The sequence below is a fragment of the Mirounga angustirostris genome, unplaced genomic scaffold (genome assembly GCF_029215605.1).
Source record: "Mirounga angustirostris isolate CCGP_5_RB_7025 unplaced genomic scaffold, mMirAng1.0.hap1 SCAF_15, whole genome shotgun sequence".
In the NCBI taxonomy this organism is placed as follows: domain Eukaryota; kingdom Metazoa; phylum Chordata; class Mammalia; order Carnivora; family Phocidae; genus Mirounga; species Mirounga angustirostris.
In genome coordinates, this window is record NW_026991723.1 from 44,222,629 (window position 1) to 44,238,012 (window position 15,384).

Below are 15,384 nucleotides of genomic sequence, written 5' to 3' on the forward strand. Positions count from 1 at the left end.
TGGCTGTGATTCAGCCAAAAAAAAAAATTTTTTTTTAATTGTCAAGCAGAGAGTGTATGTGGGGGGAAAGGTTCATAACCATTCCTGAGACACTTACTATATATAATATTAGATGTAGATAGGGAAGGATATTAAAGAACTGGGAGGCATAATTTCTGCCCTTAAGAGATTTAACAAATACAAACAAATAAATCTTCTCCTATTCTCATTTTTCCTGATGGTCTAAGATAGTTACTTTGCTAGAAAGAAATTCAGATCTTGATATAATACGGTCATCCTTTGAGCATTAGAATTTATTTTCATTTTTGTAATCCCGAGAAATTTAGCAATGTAAAAACCAGGTTTTAAAATCAGAAATGGAAACTTGCAAATTCATTTCTCAATCTATCAAAATTTATATATATTTTTAAAAGGCCAGGTCCCCCATAAGTTAACTAGTGACCAGCTTCACTGGCATGTGTTTTTCTGAGGAAAATGGAAATTTTGATTCCCAAATGTTGGTGTTCCTCTTTCAAACACTTAAAAGATGATTATCATTTGGGGGAGTATATAAGTCAGTGCCTTTATATAGGAGCTAATCAATAATTTTGTGTCAAATTATATGCCTTTAAGATATCGCTTTGTTTCTCTCTAGTGGATGATACTGTGGTTGCTATTCCCTATGGAAGTAGACATATTCGCCTCGTCTTAAAAGGACCTGATCACTTGTGTAAGTAAAATCAGTTGTTTTCCTTTGGGTATTGGGAATTTTAGTCACTATTATTTTTTGTTCCCAGAAGAGATTAAAATACGGAAGTGCAAATCTTTCTACTCTATCATAATATGATATTTTGAGTGCTTCTGTTTATCTTTTGGCTGCCTGATGAGATAGCAGAAACCTCAGGGTAATTATCTCTAACCACACTCATCCTGAAAAATACAAAATAGATGCTCCCAATAGGTTGTTCATGACTCAAGCACATGTTTATGCTTTTGTGAATATTATTTCTCATTCTCTCTCTTCTTCCTCTCCAATCAATCTCAGTCTTTTTCTTGCCTCGCATCTCCTTCCCCCACCCCCCTTCTTCTTTCCAGCCTTCCTCACCTTCACTCTTTCTTTCTTCCTATTCCCGTGTTCCATTACTTTATCGATTCAGGGGAACGTAGAAGCACCAAACAACCTTAACTTTTAAAGAAAACCATAGTGGTATGATTAAACATCCCATGTATTAAGGACAATACAAAGCCCTCCTATACTGAAGATAGCTATTGGGATTGAGGACTGATGGGTAATCACAACCCTAGAGATCAAATGGTAGCATGGCCCCACTAGAACTTAGAAAGAATTGATATCTTCAGTCCTACCAAGCAGTAGTACACAGCCACATTGTTTCTTTTTTATTATTAGCATTTACTATTGTTTAGACATAGACCTGTAAATTACCAGCAGACAATTATAGGCTATAACCCAGGGAAGGGGTATAAGAGGATACATTGTATTTTCTACAAAATTCAGTTCCACTGAAAGACTTCACTTCCGCTGGTCCCTTGAGCATTTCTGATCTCCTCCACTGTGACTGTTCCTGGATTCCTAAAGAACCATCTATCATCTTCTGTTCTTTCTCCCCTCCCACACACATGCCTAGGAAACCAATTTAGGTAGTGAGCATTATCTTTTGGCCATTGGATTATAAATGAAATCATTCCAGAAAGACAAACAACAGGAAGATAAATTGGAGCCTGTGAAAGTTCAGATAGCCTACTACAGTCTTTCTAAAAATAAAAATAAATACATTTCATGGGAGAGGTGGGATTTGAAGGGTCATGTGAAGGAAAGGAATAAGTAAGGTACAGTTCAGGCAAAGCCAGAAGATGCTGATAAGTCACCTTATATGGATCCAAGTTCTTTTCTAACCCTGAACAACCCCCCAAAATATAATGTTCACATGTCAAGGGATGATATATATGTGTACACTATCACCATTCAAATGATTTGCTTTTCCTCTGGAGGATTGGACAGAGGTAACTGCTCATGTAACAACCCCACTCAAAAACAGTATTTTTCTAGCAGTGACAGGCCTGCTCAGAATAAAACATCCAGGCAGAGATCATCACCAACTGGGGGACTGACTCCTCAATGCAGAAGAAAGACCCCAAAGGAATAGATTGAAAAGGAAATTCATTTTTATAAATGTATGAGCCTCCCAGTTTTCCTAACTATGTGATCACTAATAAGCTAAAGAATGAGCCTCGTTTGCTTTCATTGTCCCAAGAATTCAATAGGTGAAGCGGCAGATGATATTTATAAATGATGGAAAGCAAAATGGAATTTGTTTTTTTTCCCCAACAGACATACATGTATGTTGACAACATACATGTAGCTTAAGAACTTTTTGTTTTGTGTATCTGGAATATAATATAATATATAATATAAAATGAATATGTGAATAAATGACACCCTGTTTTACTTGCAACCCTTTGCACTTAACTCCCAGAAGCTGGTCTAATATGGGACTAATCTGAAATATTTAGGGCCAAACCAGAACAACACTAGGCAGTCTGGTCTAACCCCCGCTTATCTTCAATCAGAAGTACCTTGGGAAGGACAGCTGGGAGACCTGGTGATAAAACTGAATCAGATGCTCAAATCAGACTTAGACCCCCAGGATTTTTCCAAAACTAAGTTGATTTATGTCTTAGAGCTATATCTACAAATTAGTACACATACACACACATAAGGCAGCTTGAGAAATGAAGGCTAACAGAAGGAGATCCTGTGCTGTGGTTTCCCCTCCAGTTCTCCCTTGATATACCTCATGTTCTCCTGTGAAGACCTCTCTCCTCTAGGGCAGGGGGATGGAGCCTGACCTACTCCAGAAGAAGGGCTACACAGACTTCATCTCAGCGTTGTTGGCATTTCACTGGACACCAACATTCTTGTTGATATTCCAGTTTAAAGTAGACAATACGTAGAATAATTTAGTACAGGTACTTTAGTACTTCCAGAGGTCCTAAAATTATCCCAGGACCCCAATCTGTAAGACATGGAAGAAGGGAGTCATTCTGGTTGAATGTTGGGTAGGAGACCCAGAGACTCACCTGACACTCTATCCTTCTGCTGAAGAACCATTACTAAAGCTAAGGATTCTTATGCAAGTTTTAGAAACCATTAGACAGTCTGTCCCTCTTCATACAGTGGGAAGTTATTCTAAATCATTTCTCAATCACATGAGAATTTAATCTGCTCTGAAATACATGGCATAATTACCATCATCCCCAGCTTGCTCACATTTCCTACAACAAAAGATGTTTCATTGCCTTTGTCATTGGCCAAATTCAGATTGGAATGCTCCAAGAATCAAGAAGTTCTTCTCTCTTAAGCACTAATATCATATATGTACATAATACTACATTAGGTACCCAGCAGGATTTTTAAAAGAGAGAGAACTAAAAAGAATGGTGATTTCCTTGTCCTCATTACTATTGTTTCTTCATGGCAAGCCGCAACATACACGCAGTAAGAAAGCAGATAGTACAAATAAACACAAGGTAATGCATGGGTATGAAGTCGCATGGGTGCTGAGGGGAACTCTGCGAGGCACCCTGGATCTCACGGATCAAAAAGAAAACTGGAGGGTATTCTAGACAGCCGTAGAGACTGAAATCAGTAAGACATGTATGGGAGATGGTTTAGTTAAAGGAATAGAATGGTGGTAAAGTGGGGTACCCTAATGAGGTCATTGGGGAGTCAAAGATTTTTTGACTGGGAGCCTTGAATGCTTGGCTAATGAGTTTTAAAATAATTTCATTTGCAACATAAACTCCTCTGTGATCCAGAGGTACCCATAAATTTTGTTTCTATCCCAATGTCAACTGTGTAAGCCATATAAAGGAGGGTATTTCTCCCTTCCATAGCTGTAGACTGTTTCATGAAATTTGCTTGCATGTGGTCCGTGATAGCCCTGGGAACATCTTTCTCTCCTTTACATGTGTTTGACCATGTAGATCTGGAAACCAAAACCCTGCAGGGGGCTAAAGGTGAAAACAGTCTCAGCTCTACAGGCACCTTTCTTGTGGACAATTCTAGTGTGGACTTCCAGAAATTTCCAGACAAAGAGATACTGAGAATGACTGGACCACTCACAGCAGATTTCATTGTCAAGGTAAGGGCCTCTAGGTACCTTGTTCTCAAGCCATATCCAAACTGTGACTTATAATCTCCTAGAGAGAGAGAGAGAGAGAGAGAGATTTTGGGTTTGGGTATAGATTTGGAAATCCTATTATCCAGGAAATGTTTAATTCAGGGGTGTCAAGGTACATCCTGGACTTTTCAGGAACATATAATATTTTTAAGGTCCTAAGAAAATCCTTATGTGTATATATATGTATATGATTTAATAAAAAGACTCAAAGACCAACACATCATTAGTTGGAGGATATAAACTGTTTTTGAAACAAGTTAGGATATAGTCATTGACTCACATAAGGTGTTCTCAGTCAAAGAGAAAGACAAAATAATGATCCATAGACTTGGTCATACGTCCCATTACAAGTTCTGTTTTCTCTTGTACTGGCAACAAGACTAACTTGTTTCCTTCTATCAGAGCTTCCCTACTCTTCAAGGTAATATAAAACACATTGCTGGAAGCAACATATTCATTCTGTAGGAGAAATGTACACACTAGAAGAATGTTTGAAAATCACAATAAAACATATTTTTTCCTTCAGTAGGTCAGAAGGACCTGAAGGATGTCAGCTGTAAAGCTGTAAAACTTGTAATGTGTCCAGGACTCCATAAATTTTTCATCATGGGACCTGGAGCCAGAGGACATTTGATTTAAGCTAAGACTCGATGACCCCATGGCAGCTGGAAGTAAGAATGCACATAGGAAAATGGGATAGACAGTGAGGTTGGATGGAAGAAGGGTTCCAGAGCACTGTTCTCTGTCTCCATCTGCATGGTAGCTCTTTTTAATCCAGTCCAGATGCCAGCCACTTTGTGTGGATGAGAAGCTACAAACCAGCAAAGATAGCTCACCAGAAAAATGATGCTGTGGGTGGTTATTTCATTTCAATATGCAAATACAGCACAATAGTGAGAGAAGTCTTTATTTTTTTGCAACCCTTAGAGCGCTGCTGAACAAACCATTTGTGTTCATTTCCCTAGTAGCCTTGCAAGAGTTAATACACATACTGAAAATAGTGAACTGATTCAAGTAATATTGTTCACATGTCAGTAGTTGACAGCATTGCTGAGGCATTTCATATATCGAGCTGCCTTCTGCACATCACCACTTGGATATTCCATAGGTGCAACCAGTGCAACGTGTCCGAAACTGGACTTGTCTAGCCCCAGAAACCTACTTAATCTTCTTTATCTCCTATCTTGTGGAATAATATGCTATTTACCCAGCCACATCAGAAACCTTCGATTCACACTGATTTCCCCTTCTTCTATATGCCCCTGGTTAGACCTTAAACTTTGTCCATTCTACCTCCATACCATCTCAAGACCATTCTTCCTTGTTCCTCCTTGCCGCATGCCATGTGCATCCTTCTGAAGCTACAGCCCCAATGAAAGAACTTGACTTTCTCAGCCAGAAGAGGGTTTTTTTTCAGTGATGGTCCATCCTTCCCTAAAACTTCCAACTTAGTTCTCCTTGTGAAAGCAGCTAAGGTACCTGTTCAGTTTGTGCCCATTCTAGAAATTTCAGAAGAACGTCATAGAGAAAAGTGACTGATAAGTACCTAAGACACCAAAGTAGTAGAAAAATTGTGACTTGCATTTGCATCAATTAGAGCATTAGACACAGATAATGCATTCATATGTCTTTCTGAACAGTGTGGAGCATCACCCTGTGCATCACTCAGCAGCCAAGGAACATAATGGGTCTCCTGACTCCCAACCCCTCACAGGCTTATCTGGGGCAAAAGTTTCTACAACACCAGGGAGAGAAAAGAACATAGTAGGGGAATAGCTGAGGCTCACAAATTATCTTTTCCCAACTGAGAAGAAAAAAGTGTGGCATTTCATAGTGCATCAACTGGGGGATCCTTTGTGTACTTGATGATGTCTTTCATGCATTTGAAATGTCTTCTTGATTCCTTTGATTTTACATGGACTTAATGTTCATCTATTACCCACTCACACACTTGTCCTGTCCTGGGACTCTATCATGATAGTGAGATCAGTTGCTATGGAAAGTGACCAGTTTTTGTCTTCTCTTTTCCTTTCAGTGTGAGAAGTCTTATATTAAATTAGAAACACTGAATCATTGTAATTATAGGAAGAAAAGCTTGTTTCAGAACATTCTTTTTCCTTATTAACTTAAGGAAGCCTAAATTACATATGCCAGATGTGTTTAGCTCCCTAAAACTAAATTCTAATGTGTCAAACTGAAGCTTTCAGCATATCCTGGAGAATAAGAACCTGATGTCTGAGGATTTAGGGTGTATAAAGCTCCAGAGCTAATGACAACAAAAGTCCCAGCCACCTAGAATTAATAAGACCAGAAACAAGGAACATGGAAGCCCATCTCTGTGAGCAACAATTAGGCCATCAAAGTTAGACATCGGGTTAGCCTCTTTATTTTCCTACTTTCAAATGAAAAATTAAGATACTGAAAAAAAAAAAAAGATACTGAGAAGAACAGTATGAGGCCACCACTGAAGATAAATACCTGTATCTCCACAACACTAACACTAACTAACAGAATTGCTTGGTACTATGAAAAGAATGGCAGCTTTCAAGCCAAGGCAGACCTGAATTCAAATCCCAGCTCTGCTCTTCCCTAGCTGTGTAGCCTTGAGCAAGTCACTCAACCTCTCTGAGACTCATCTCTCTAGTCATAATGTAAATGTGGAAAGATAATACAGAGTAGTTCTAAGATTTGATTTAATATAAATAAAATGTACCCTGCATACGGTAGGAATGTAGTAAGTGCTCGTTGCTGTGGTAGTTGTTGGTTATTATTAAAAGAAGGTGCTTATAGAGAAGAGAGAACCAGGAATATTATCAGTGTAGAATCAAGTAAGATTTGTATGGTCAGAGATTTGGATACATCACAACTGTTTTTATCTATTTGAAATAACAATACCCCTGTTCATTTCCAATCTCTTTTCAAATTTAAGCATACAGTCTCGGCATTCATGGTCATTGTACATCAATTTCATTGGACAGTTAGGAACAATATCCTCTCTAAGGTCCTTGTTTTCTTTCCTTCAACATAGTATTTACTCACACTCCCTCTTAACACCAAAACTTCTTGACATGCATTCCTTACTCTAAAGGCATAAGGTGCTTTCACTGGTAACCTCTAGGAAGCTGAAACTTTGTTGTGTTTCATCTTTTTCCTCTTTAACCAGATCAAAAACTAAGCCCAGACACTGTACAGATATTCTAGAACAAGGTTTCTCCAAGGATTTTGATGTTATATCCTCCTCATTTTTGTTTTCCTCCACTTTCCTAGGACTTAGTTTAATTTCAAGCATCCCAAAAGAGACCTCTGCAAAAAAATCCATCCTTCTAAGCCTAAATAAATCTTCTGGTCTTTTTATTTTTTCACAGAGCTGATGTTTAAATGACAGTCCTCTTCTAATACTTTTCCAGCATGGAAACCACACATCCCAAGAGAGCTATAGGCTTTTGTGAGCTTAAAACAAAAAAACAATCAAAAAAAAAAAAAAAACTTTCCAAAGAATGTGATTAATAGTACATCCCTGAGCAAGCAATTAGGTATCCTGTATCTGACACATAGGATTGAAAAATATTAATCTGTAGGCTCTGCTCCCCTTTTGTGAAACACACCATATTGCTTCAGCTGTTTTGGCTTTAAAGTAAGGGATTGTATCACTGTTTATTCTAATTAAGAAAGACCTCGATGTTTCATGGGTCAGAATGCCAGCATAATATGAGATATTCTATAGTTCTCTCTCTCTCTTTGTTCTTTCTCCTTTTCCAACTCTTGCAGATTATCTGAGGAACATTTCCAATATTTTCATCCGAAGTCCAAAAATTGGTCTAGGGTTTAACACCTACTCCCTGCATTCCAGTGTTCCTAGATGTTTAATCCAGTTGTTAATCCAGTTGTTCAACTCAGTAGTGGAAAATAGGCTGTCTTTTTTAAAAATCTGAAGGCCAAATCCATCAGCTTATCCTAGGTAAAGGGCAGTCGGGACCACGGTAAGGCTTGAAAACATAAAGATGTAGACCACATGATGCGCTGATATGCCTCTACTGTCTTGAAGTAAGAGGTGGCCCTCTTGGTTGTCCATGGAACTTCCTTTAGTATAATAAATAGTCCAAGCCTTGCCCAACTGTCTCAGTGTTATACGGCATGTCATTATGTCTTTGTGAAATCAAGGCACTGCTCCTATTGGCTACGTTTTCCTTCTCTTTTAGATTGAGTATATTTTCTCAACCTTGTACTTTTAAGAACTATTAAAGAATTATTGCCTCACTTCCTCTTTTTTAAAACTAAATGGGGTTGTAATTTCCATAAGGATATGTGTATTCAAAGTACACATTGCTTTTATATTGTAAGTTGGTGTTTTTCAAAGTTTGGTACTTGGACTATCAATGTTTCCATTGCTCTTGCATTGCAAGAGCCCAGGAATTTGCATTTTAGCAAGCTTCCAATTGGTAACTCTGCACATTAAAATGTATGAATCACTAAAGTGCCAGGAAACATCTCTGAGTGGGCAGAGCCATTTAATTCTTTAATTCTTTTTTCTTGACTAAAGACAGGATCTTTCATTTTCTGCAGTGTATGGCATTTATAATTTCCTCAGAATAAATTGTCTACTTTGGAACCTACATTAAAAATCCACATACACAAGACACCTGGGCGGCTCAGTCGGTTAAGCATCAGCCTTCGGCTCAGGTCATGAGCCCAGGGTCCTGGGATCAAGTCCCACATCAGGCTCTCTGCTCAGTGGGGAGCCTGCTTCTCCCCCCTGCTTGTGCCCTCTCTCTCTCTCTCTCTCTCACAAATAAATAAAATCTTTTAAATAAATAAATAAAATAAAAATACACATATACATATTTTACATATAAAAATCCACATAATTTTTCCTGTTGTACCAGAGAAGTTAGAAATACAGGAGGGAAAGGGAGAAAGTGGCCTGAGAAAAGATCCTACTAGAATCACAAGTAGAGACATTGCGATCCCTTGATCCATAGCAACAGAGCTGAAAAGTGATGGTCGCAATGGTATATGGTTGATGGGTAAGATCGATGATATTGCTATGGCCACTTCTCTCCCAGAGTGGTCCTTCATGCAGCCTAAGACCGTCGGTGCCACCGTGCATTCTTGTCCAAGTTGCAAGGGACAAAGAAAGCCCCTCCCGGTCATACCAGTTTCTCTCTTTGCTTTTATCTCCTGCAGATCCACAACTCAGGGCCCGCTGACAGCACAGTCCAGTTCATCTTCTATCAGCCGATCATCCACCGTTGGAGGGAGACAGATTTCTTTCCTTGCTCAGCAACCTGTGGAGGAGGTAATGGTGTTCACTTACCCTTGGAACTGTTGGCTTCTGTGAGGGAAGACTTGGCTGTCGTGAAAATAGTCGTTTCAATGTGGAAGAAATTGAGTGCCGTGATGGGTCTGATTCTTTATTCTGAATGGGGCCAAATCCTGAAGCCCTCCTGTAAGGCGGATACCTCCCTCTAGATGCTGCATGAACATTTTCTGTCAGCAAATTTCCATTAGTGGAAACGGTCTTGACTCTGTTCTGTTCCTTTGAGAATAAACTACTCATCTGTTTGAAGAGAACTTACTTATTCAGGAGACAAATGGAGAATGTTTGTCAGGCCTACTACCTAGCATGATGTATCCAAAAAGAACCAGAGGTTGATTTAATTAAAGGAAATAGTTTATTACCAGAAGAAAAAAAATTCCTGCACTACAGACTTAGAGTCAGTTTTTGTTAAACCCTATCCCATCATCTGCACCATAAATGGAATGCCATTTGCCTTGTTTATTCATTAAAACACATCTCTCCTGAAAAGTCACCAAATGAATTCCTATCTCTACTCCGTCACATCTGCAAAATGGACAGCATTTTGTGTTACTGGAAAAGATATCCCCTTCCTATTTTCTGCCCTTGATAATTATAATGGTTACATAATAATTGCTTCAAATCATTTTATAATTTATTTAGCCATATCCCTATAGAAGATTTAGTTCATTGAAACTTTTCTATTATAATGTAATAAATAACTTAATACCTAAGTATTTTTCTTCTTTCAAATTATTTCCTTGGAATAAATTCTCAAGAGTGAGTTTCAGAATTTTTGTGGCTATTGGCATATATTAACAAAATTCTTTCCAGAATGGTAATAAGCAGCATATGAATAGTTGAATTTCATTGCCAACTGAGCCAGTATTTGTGGATTATAAGAATTGTTTAATTTTGCTGATTTAATGAGCGTAAAATTGTATGTATATTCCTTTAAAAACTAGCACATCACATGAGAGACGATGGACTCTGAAAAACAAACAGGGTTCTAGAGGGGAGGGGGGTGGGAGGATGGGTTAGCCTGGTGGTGGGTATTTAGGAGGGCACATTCTGCATGGAGCACTGGGTGTTGTGCACAAACAATGAATCATGGAACACTTCATCTAAAACTAATGTTGTAATGTAAGGGGATTAACATAAGAATAAAAAAATTAAAAAAATAAAAAAATAAAAAAATAAATAAAAACTAGCACATCAAATAAATTCTGACTCCACTTTCATAGAAGCCCGTTAATTGGACAGTGTTAAGTAGTTAATCCACATGGGAATCACTAGATTATTTTGACAAGAGAAAAGAAGGATGGTACCTCAAAATAGAGACAAATCATTACCTGTGTGGTTTTTTTTAAACAATAAGAACATATGAAATAATTCATCTTCAGCTGCATAATGTGAACACACCACCAAAAATTAGGTTCTATAGAATAATGTTAGGTTTTAGCTTAAAAGCAGTTAGTCAAAAATACCTCTAAGTGCTTTTACTTGGTTGTTAAATAACTATTAATTCAACCTTCTTAACATTTCAACAAAATAGTATTTCCATCTGCTCTATCTGTCCTGAAGAAAAAATTACTTTGTTTAAAAATAAGATGCCAATTACTTTGATGTTTCTTGGGAATATGTAATTTTGATACACCTATTAATGACTAGCATAGGAAATAGTTTTGAAGAAAGAAATCCAAGCAAATAATTATTTTTCTTCTTTTTATTTTTTTTTAAGATTTTTATTTATTTATTTGAGAGAGAGAGAACACACAAGCAAGGGCAGAGAGAGAGGGAAAAGTAGGCTCCCTTGCTGAGCAAGGAGCCCGATGCGGGGCTCGATCCCAGGACGCTGGGATCGTGACCTGAGCCGAAGGCAGACGCCCAACCGACTGAGCCACTCAGGTGCTCCTCTTCTTTTCTTTTTAAATGCAAACCATGCTTTGTGAGAAGTAACGATTCAATAATATGCCCACTATGCCAGGTTCACACAGAGCTGCTGTTGGAGGTTAATTTCAGTAACCTTGATGATGCCTTGCTATATAATGGCAACTAATGTTAGATTTATATATATATCCAACTCCTCTCGGTCTTATTTTCCTCACATCTAAGTGAAGAAGTAGAAGCATTAGTGGTCTTCAAATGTTTTGAGTGATCAAACCCTTGCTTCAAAAGAAAGTTCACTAGGAAGCCTAGATAAAAGGAGTACTGCTCAGAATGAAGATAGGAGCAATGTGGAAACCAGCCTTCCACCCACTGTACCGACCACAGTTTGAAAATTATTGAAGAAATTATCTCTGAGTTCCCTTTTATATTTCTGGTTCCACATTCAACATTTTGCTAAGTGTAAACCAACAATTGCTACTCCAATTACCTTGTGAAATGTTTGAAAACACAATTATCTTGTCATTTATTTCATTTTTGTTCCAAACCTTCATTTCACACACACTCGGATAGCCTGACAACATTTTTAGCTGACAAATTATGATTTTTAAAAATCATAATCTCAGTTATACAATTTACTTATTGATTATGCCCACATTTTACTCATGACAAATTCTGTCCTTGAGTAGAAATTATTATATGGAAAATTATAAAAGTATAAAAAGTATAAAATGATTTGCTTATAAAATTACAAATTATAATTTTTATTATAAAATGATTAGTTTATCATAACATTATCTGCTTTAGAGTATAATATAATTGAAAAATGAAAGTATACTTATTTACAATGTCATTTTTCTCTTTGATTTTCTTATAAAATAAAAGCTTAATGGAACATGTGTTCTGACCTATTACTTTCCATGCTTTTCATCTTTACAGTAACATTGTTAAAAGGTCTTTTTTTGGGTCTTTAATGAACAATTAATTTTTGCGGGTGGTCTGAGAACACAGCCCCAAGCCAGGAAATCTGGTTTATAAGCCTCCTTCTGATCTCCTAAAATCTTTTGCAAGTCTTTAATTACTCTAATTCTGACTTGCTAACACGTATCTAGCGATAACAATATTTAACCACCTGCCAGGGAGAATATATTTTGAAGGTTGGTTAGGGTTAGAAAATACAAAAGCCTAAGTTAAAAAAAAATTCTCTATGTACATTTCTTTTTCACGCTGAGAATCTCAGTCTTCATCACCACCTCACCAGAAACACAGGATGAGAGAGAAGCAGGTGGGAAAGCTCCAACGAATGCAACTAAGTAGTACCCAGCAATGCTATTTTTTAAAAGAATTCTCTCAACAGTGGAAATGTGTGCACGGAAACTAAAAAATATCAGCTAGAGACTTAAGGAGCAATGGCCAAGGATTTTAGGTGAAGAAGAAATTGAACATTAGGGGAGTACTATTATTGTTGTTGTTCTGGAGGGATTCCTAGTGGCTACTGTTAGGATCTTCATCCTCCATTTACTCAGCCTAACCTACTCAGGTTGAATTTAGACAAAGATAATGTTCCCAAGGCTGCTGGCAGGACCTGATCTTGTGCTGTATCCCATTGTCCCCCATCCATCCAATGGGAGCACTGGTAGAGTTTATTTTATTGATCAGTTTGGGAGTTTATTCTTCCTGGTGCCCCAGATACAAAAGAGGCAATTTTGCATCTTGCAAAATTTAATGGTTGGCAAATAAATACTGATCATCTTTTGTTACAATTTTAGATGACACAAAGCAAATTAACAAGACTAGGACTTACAGCGGAGTCTTTTCACCTAGCTCTGCCCTTCTTGATTCAAACCTTATAGTATAATTTAATGATTAAAATTTGAGTGGGAAAATAGTGTTTGAGGTCTGCAAAAATTAACACGCCTTCCATTTTTCTGTCTTTTGTCCTGGAAATTACTGAAGCATTGGGAAAGAATTTCCGTTAATGGGAGATGGCCAAAAAGCATAAAGAAATATATTGCGTTATATTTTACCATGGTTTGTGTGTTTTAAACTTGCCTGGATGGTTTGATGCTACAGGTTACCAGCTGACATCGGCAGAGTGTTACGACCTTCGGAGCAACCGTGTGGTTGCCGATCAGTACTGTCAGTATTACCCGGAGAACATCAAACCCAAACCCAAACTTCAAGAGTGCAACTTGGATCCTTGCCCAGCCAGGTCAGTCAAATTTACCAGTTTATTTGTCCTAAACATAAATCAAGTGCCAACTAAGCTTCTTAAATTGTTTAATGAAAAATAAGCATCACTGTCCAGTGTCCATTCCTAATCATGCATTATTGTTACTATTTGGACTTTTGGGCTTTTTGGAAACCATGATTGGCCCTCACTTAGATTTAAGAATCAGACTGACAAATGAAATATCTCAGATGATGAGGAGTCATAAAAGTACAGGTCAGCAGTCTTTTTGCAGTGTGACATTCGCCTTTGTAGTTGCAACACTTCCTGGTAAATTTCTTCATTAGCCTCCTTATCCTCAGCATAAGAGAGAAGATATAAAAAAAAAATTTCCTCCTACGAAACTAATTGTGAACACCAAAAGATAAAAAAATCCTTCCCCAAGCTCCTTGGATTTTTGAGAAGCACCTCAATATTATTTTTAAATCATAGTTTAGTAATTATATGTACATAAAAATAAAAGTTGAAATAGTTGAAACAGTACATGAGCAACATGCACGAAAATTGTTCTATCTTTGAAGTTTTTGTTTTCTGCTGTTAACTTTCTAAAGTTTATTTTCTTGTACTCTGTCTGTCTCATATTCATGGATTCTAAATTCTACATGTGATGCAAAATTGCCTATTTCATATAATTAGCTCATAAAACTGAACCCAGAGTAACAGGTTTTCATTAAAGACACAGAAAGAATCAATATTTTGTAATTATATAATTTAGGTGAAGTTTAAGTTAACTAAGGTTCATGTTACACCAGATAATTATGTATTAAAAATTGGATATGGTTTAAAAACTGAATGAGGTGTTAAAATTTTGCTTGAACTTTTTTTATTTTGGAAATATTAAGAGTATGAAGCATTTTTAGACAAGATAATTATAACTAATGCAATTCACCCCTAATTTTAAATTATTCTACTTATTATACATCTTTATATCTATACAAAGACCAGTGTGTGAAAAGCGTAGTTATCCTAATTCAGACAGGTGGGCTCAGCCAGAGGAAGACTTTGAAAGGCTTTACACATTTTTGTGAAAATTTATGTGTAAATTTCTAGGAGAAATGAGGGATTCACTCCCACAACTGGGGAAAAAACTTCCATAAAGAGATGGCCATGGAAGACAGTTGTGAGATAAAAGCATTTTGTTAACAATTTTAAGAAAATGTTTATAATTTACTCAATTTTTTTCTGGCTTCTGATTTTTATCTATCTTCTCTGTCAGAATAATACTTGTGGCCTATTTCTTACTATCCAAAAGCAAAAGGCCATGTTACAATGAAAGAGGTTTGCCTGTGAAATTTATGCTTTGTCTGCATCCTATGTTATTTTAAAACATCTAATACAGCACATGTATAAATGTTGGGACAGGTGGCTATTAAGAAAAAAAAACTGAGAAAAGAGAAAGAAAAAGTAAGACGCAAATGTCAGGAAGCTGCTTTTTTATTGCAGAGGTAATTAAACAAAGCTGTAAAAATTAAGACTTAGCAGTAGGAGAGATTTAAGAGGAAACTGCTTTAGGAAATGTAGATTTGCTGCTCCAATGTTAAGATACTTCAGTATCACTGGGAAAGTCATTGCACTTATTTGCATCCCTGGGATCAAAGCAACTTTTCTAAATTCCAAGAGAAAACAGGAAGTGATGGTCTGAGAGAAGAAGATACTGTATAACAAAGGTCTGCCCTCCCTTTAGACACAGCAGAGTCAAACCCTCAAGAAACTGCTTTCTAACTACAGGTATAACTGCCTCATAGTCAAATCAGGAGTGACACAATGACAGTAAACTATCGCCTTTGTAT

At 37.1% G+C, this 15,384-nt stretch overlaps 1 protein-coding gene across 2 annotated transcripts in view; it reads left to right on the forward strand.

Annotated features, from left to right (window-relative positions):
* ADAMTSL1 (ADAMTS like 1) overlaps positions 1-15,384 on the forward strand; it is a 939,419-nt gene that overhangs the window by 698,433 nt on the left and 225,602 nt on the right. For both annotated transcript variants that reach the window (XM_064579938.1, XM_064579939.1), the window contains 4 exons: positions 635-709; positions 3,985-4,142; positions 9,366-9,477; positions 13,438-13,576. In XM_064579938.1, coding sequence (XP_064436008.1) covers positions 635-709; positions 3,985-4,142; positions 9,366-9,477; positions 13,438-13,576 — 484 coding nt within the window. The remainder of the gene's footprint in view (positions 1-634; positions 710-3,984; positions 4,143-9,365; positions 9,478-13,437; positions 13,577-15,384) is intronic.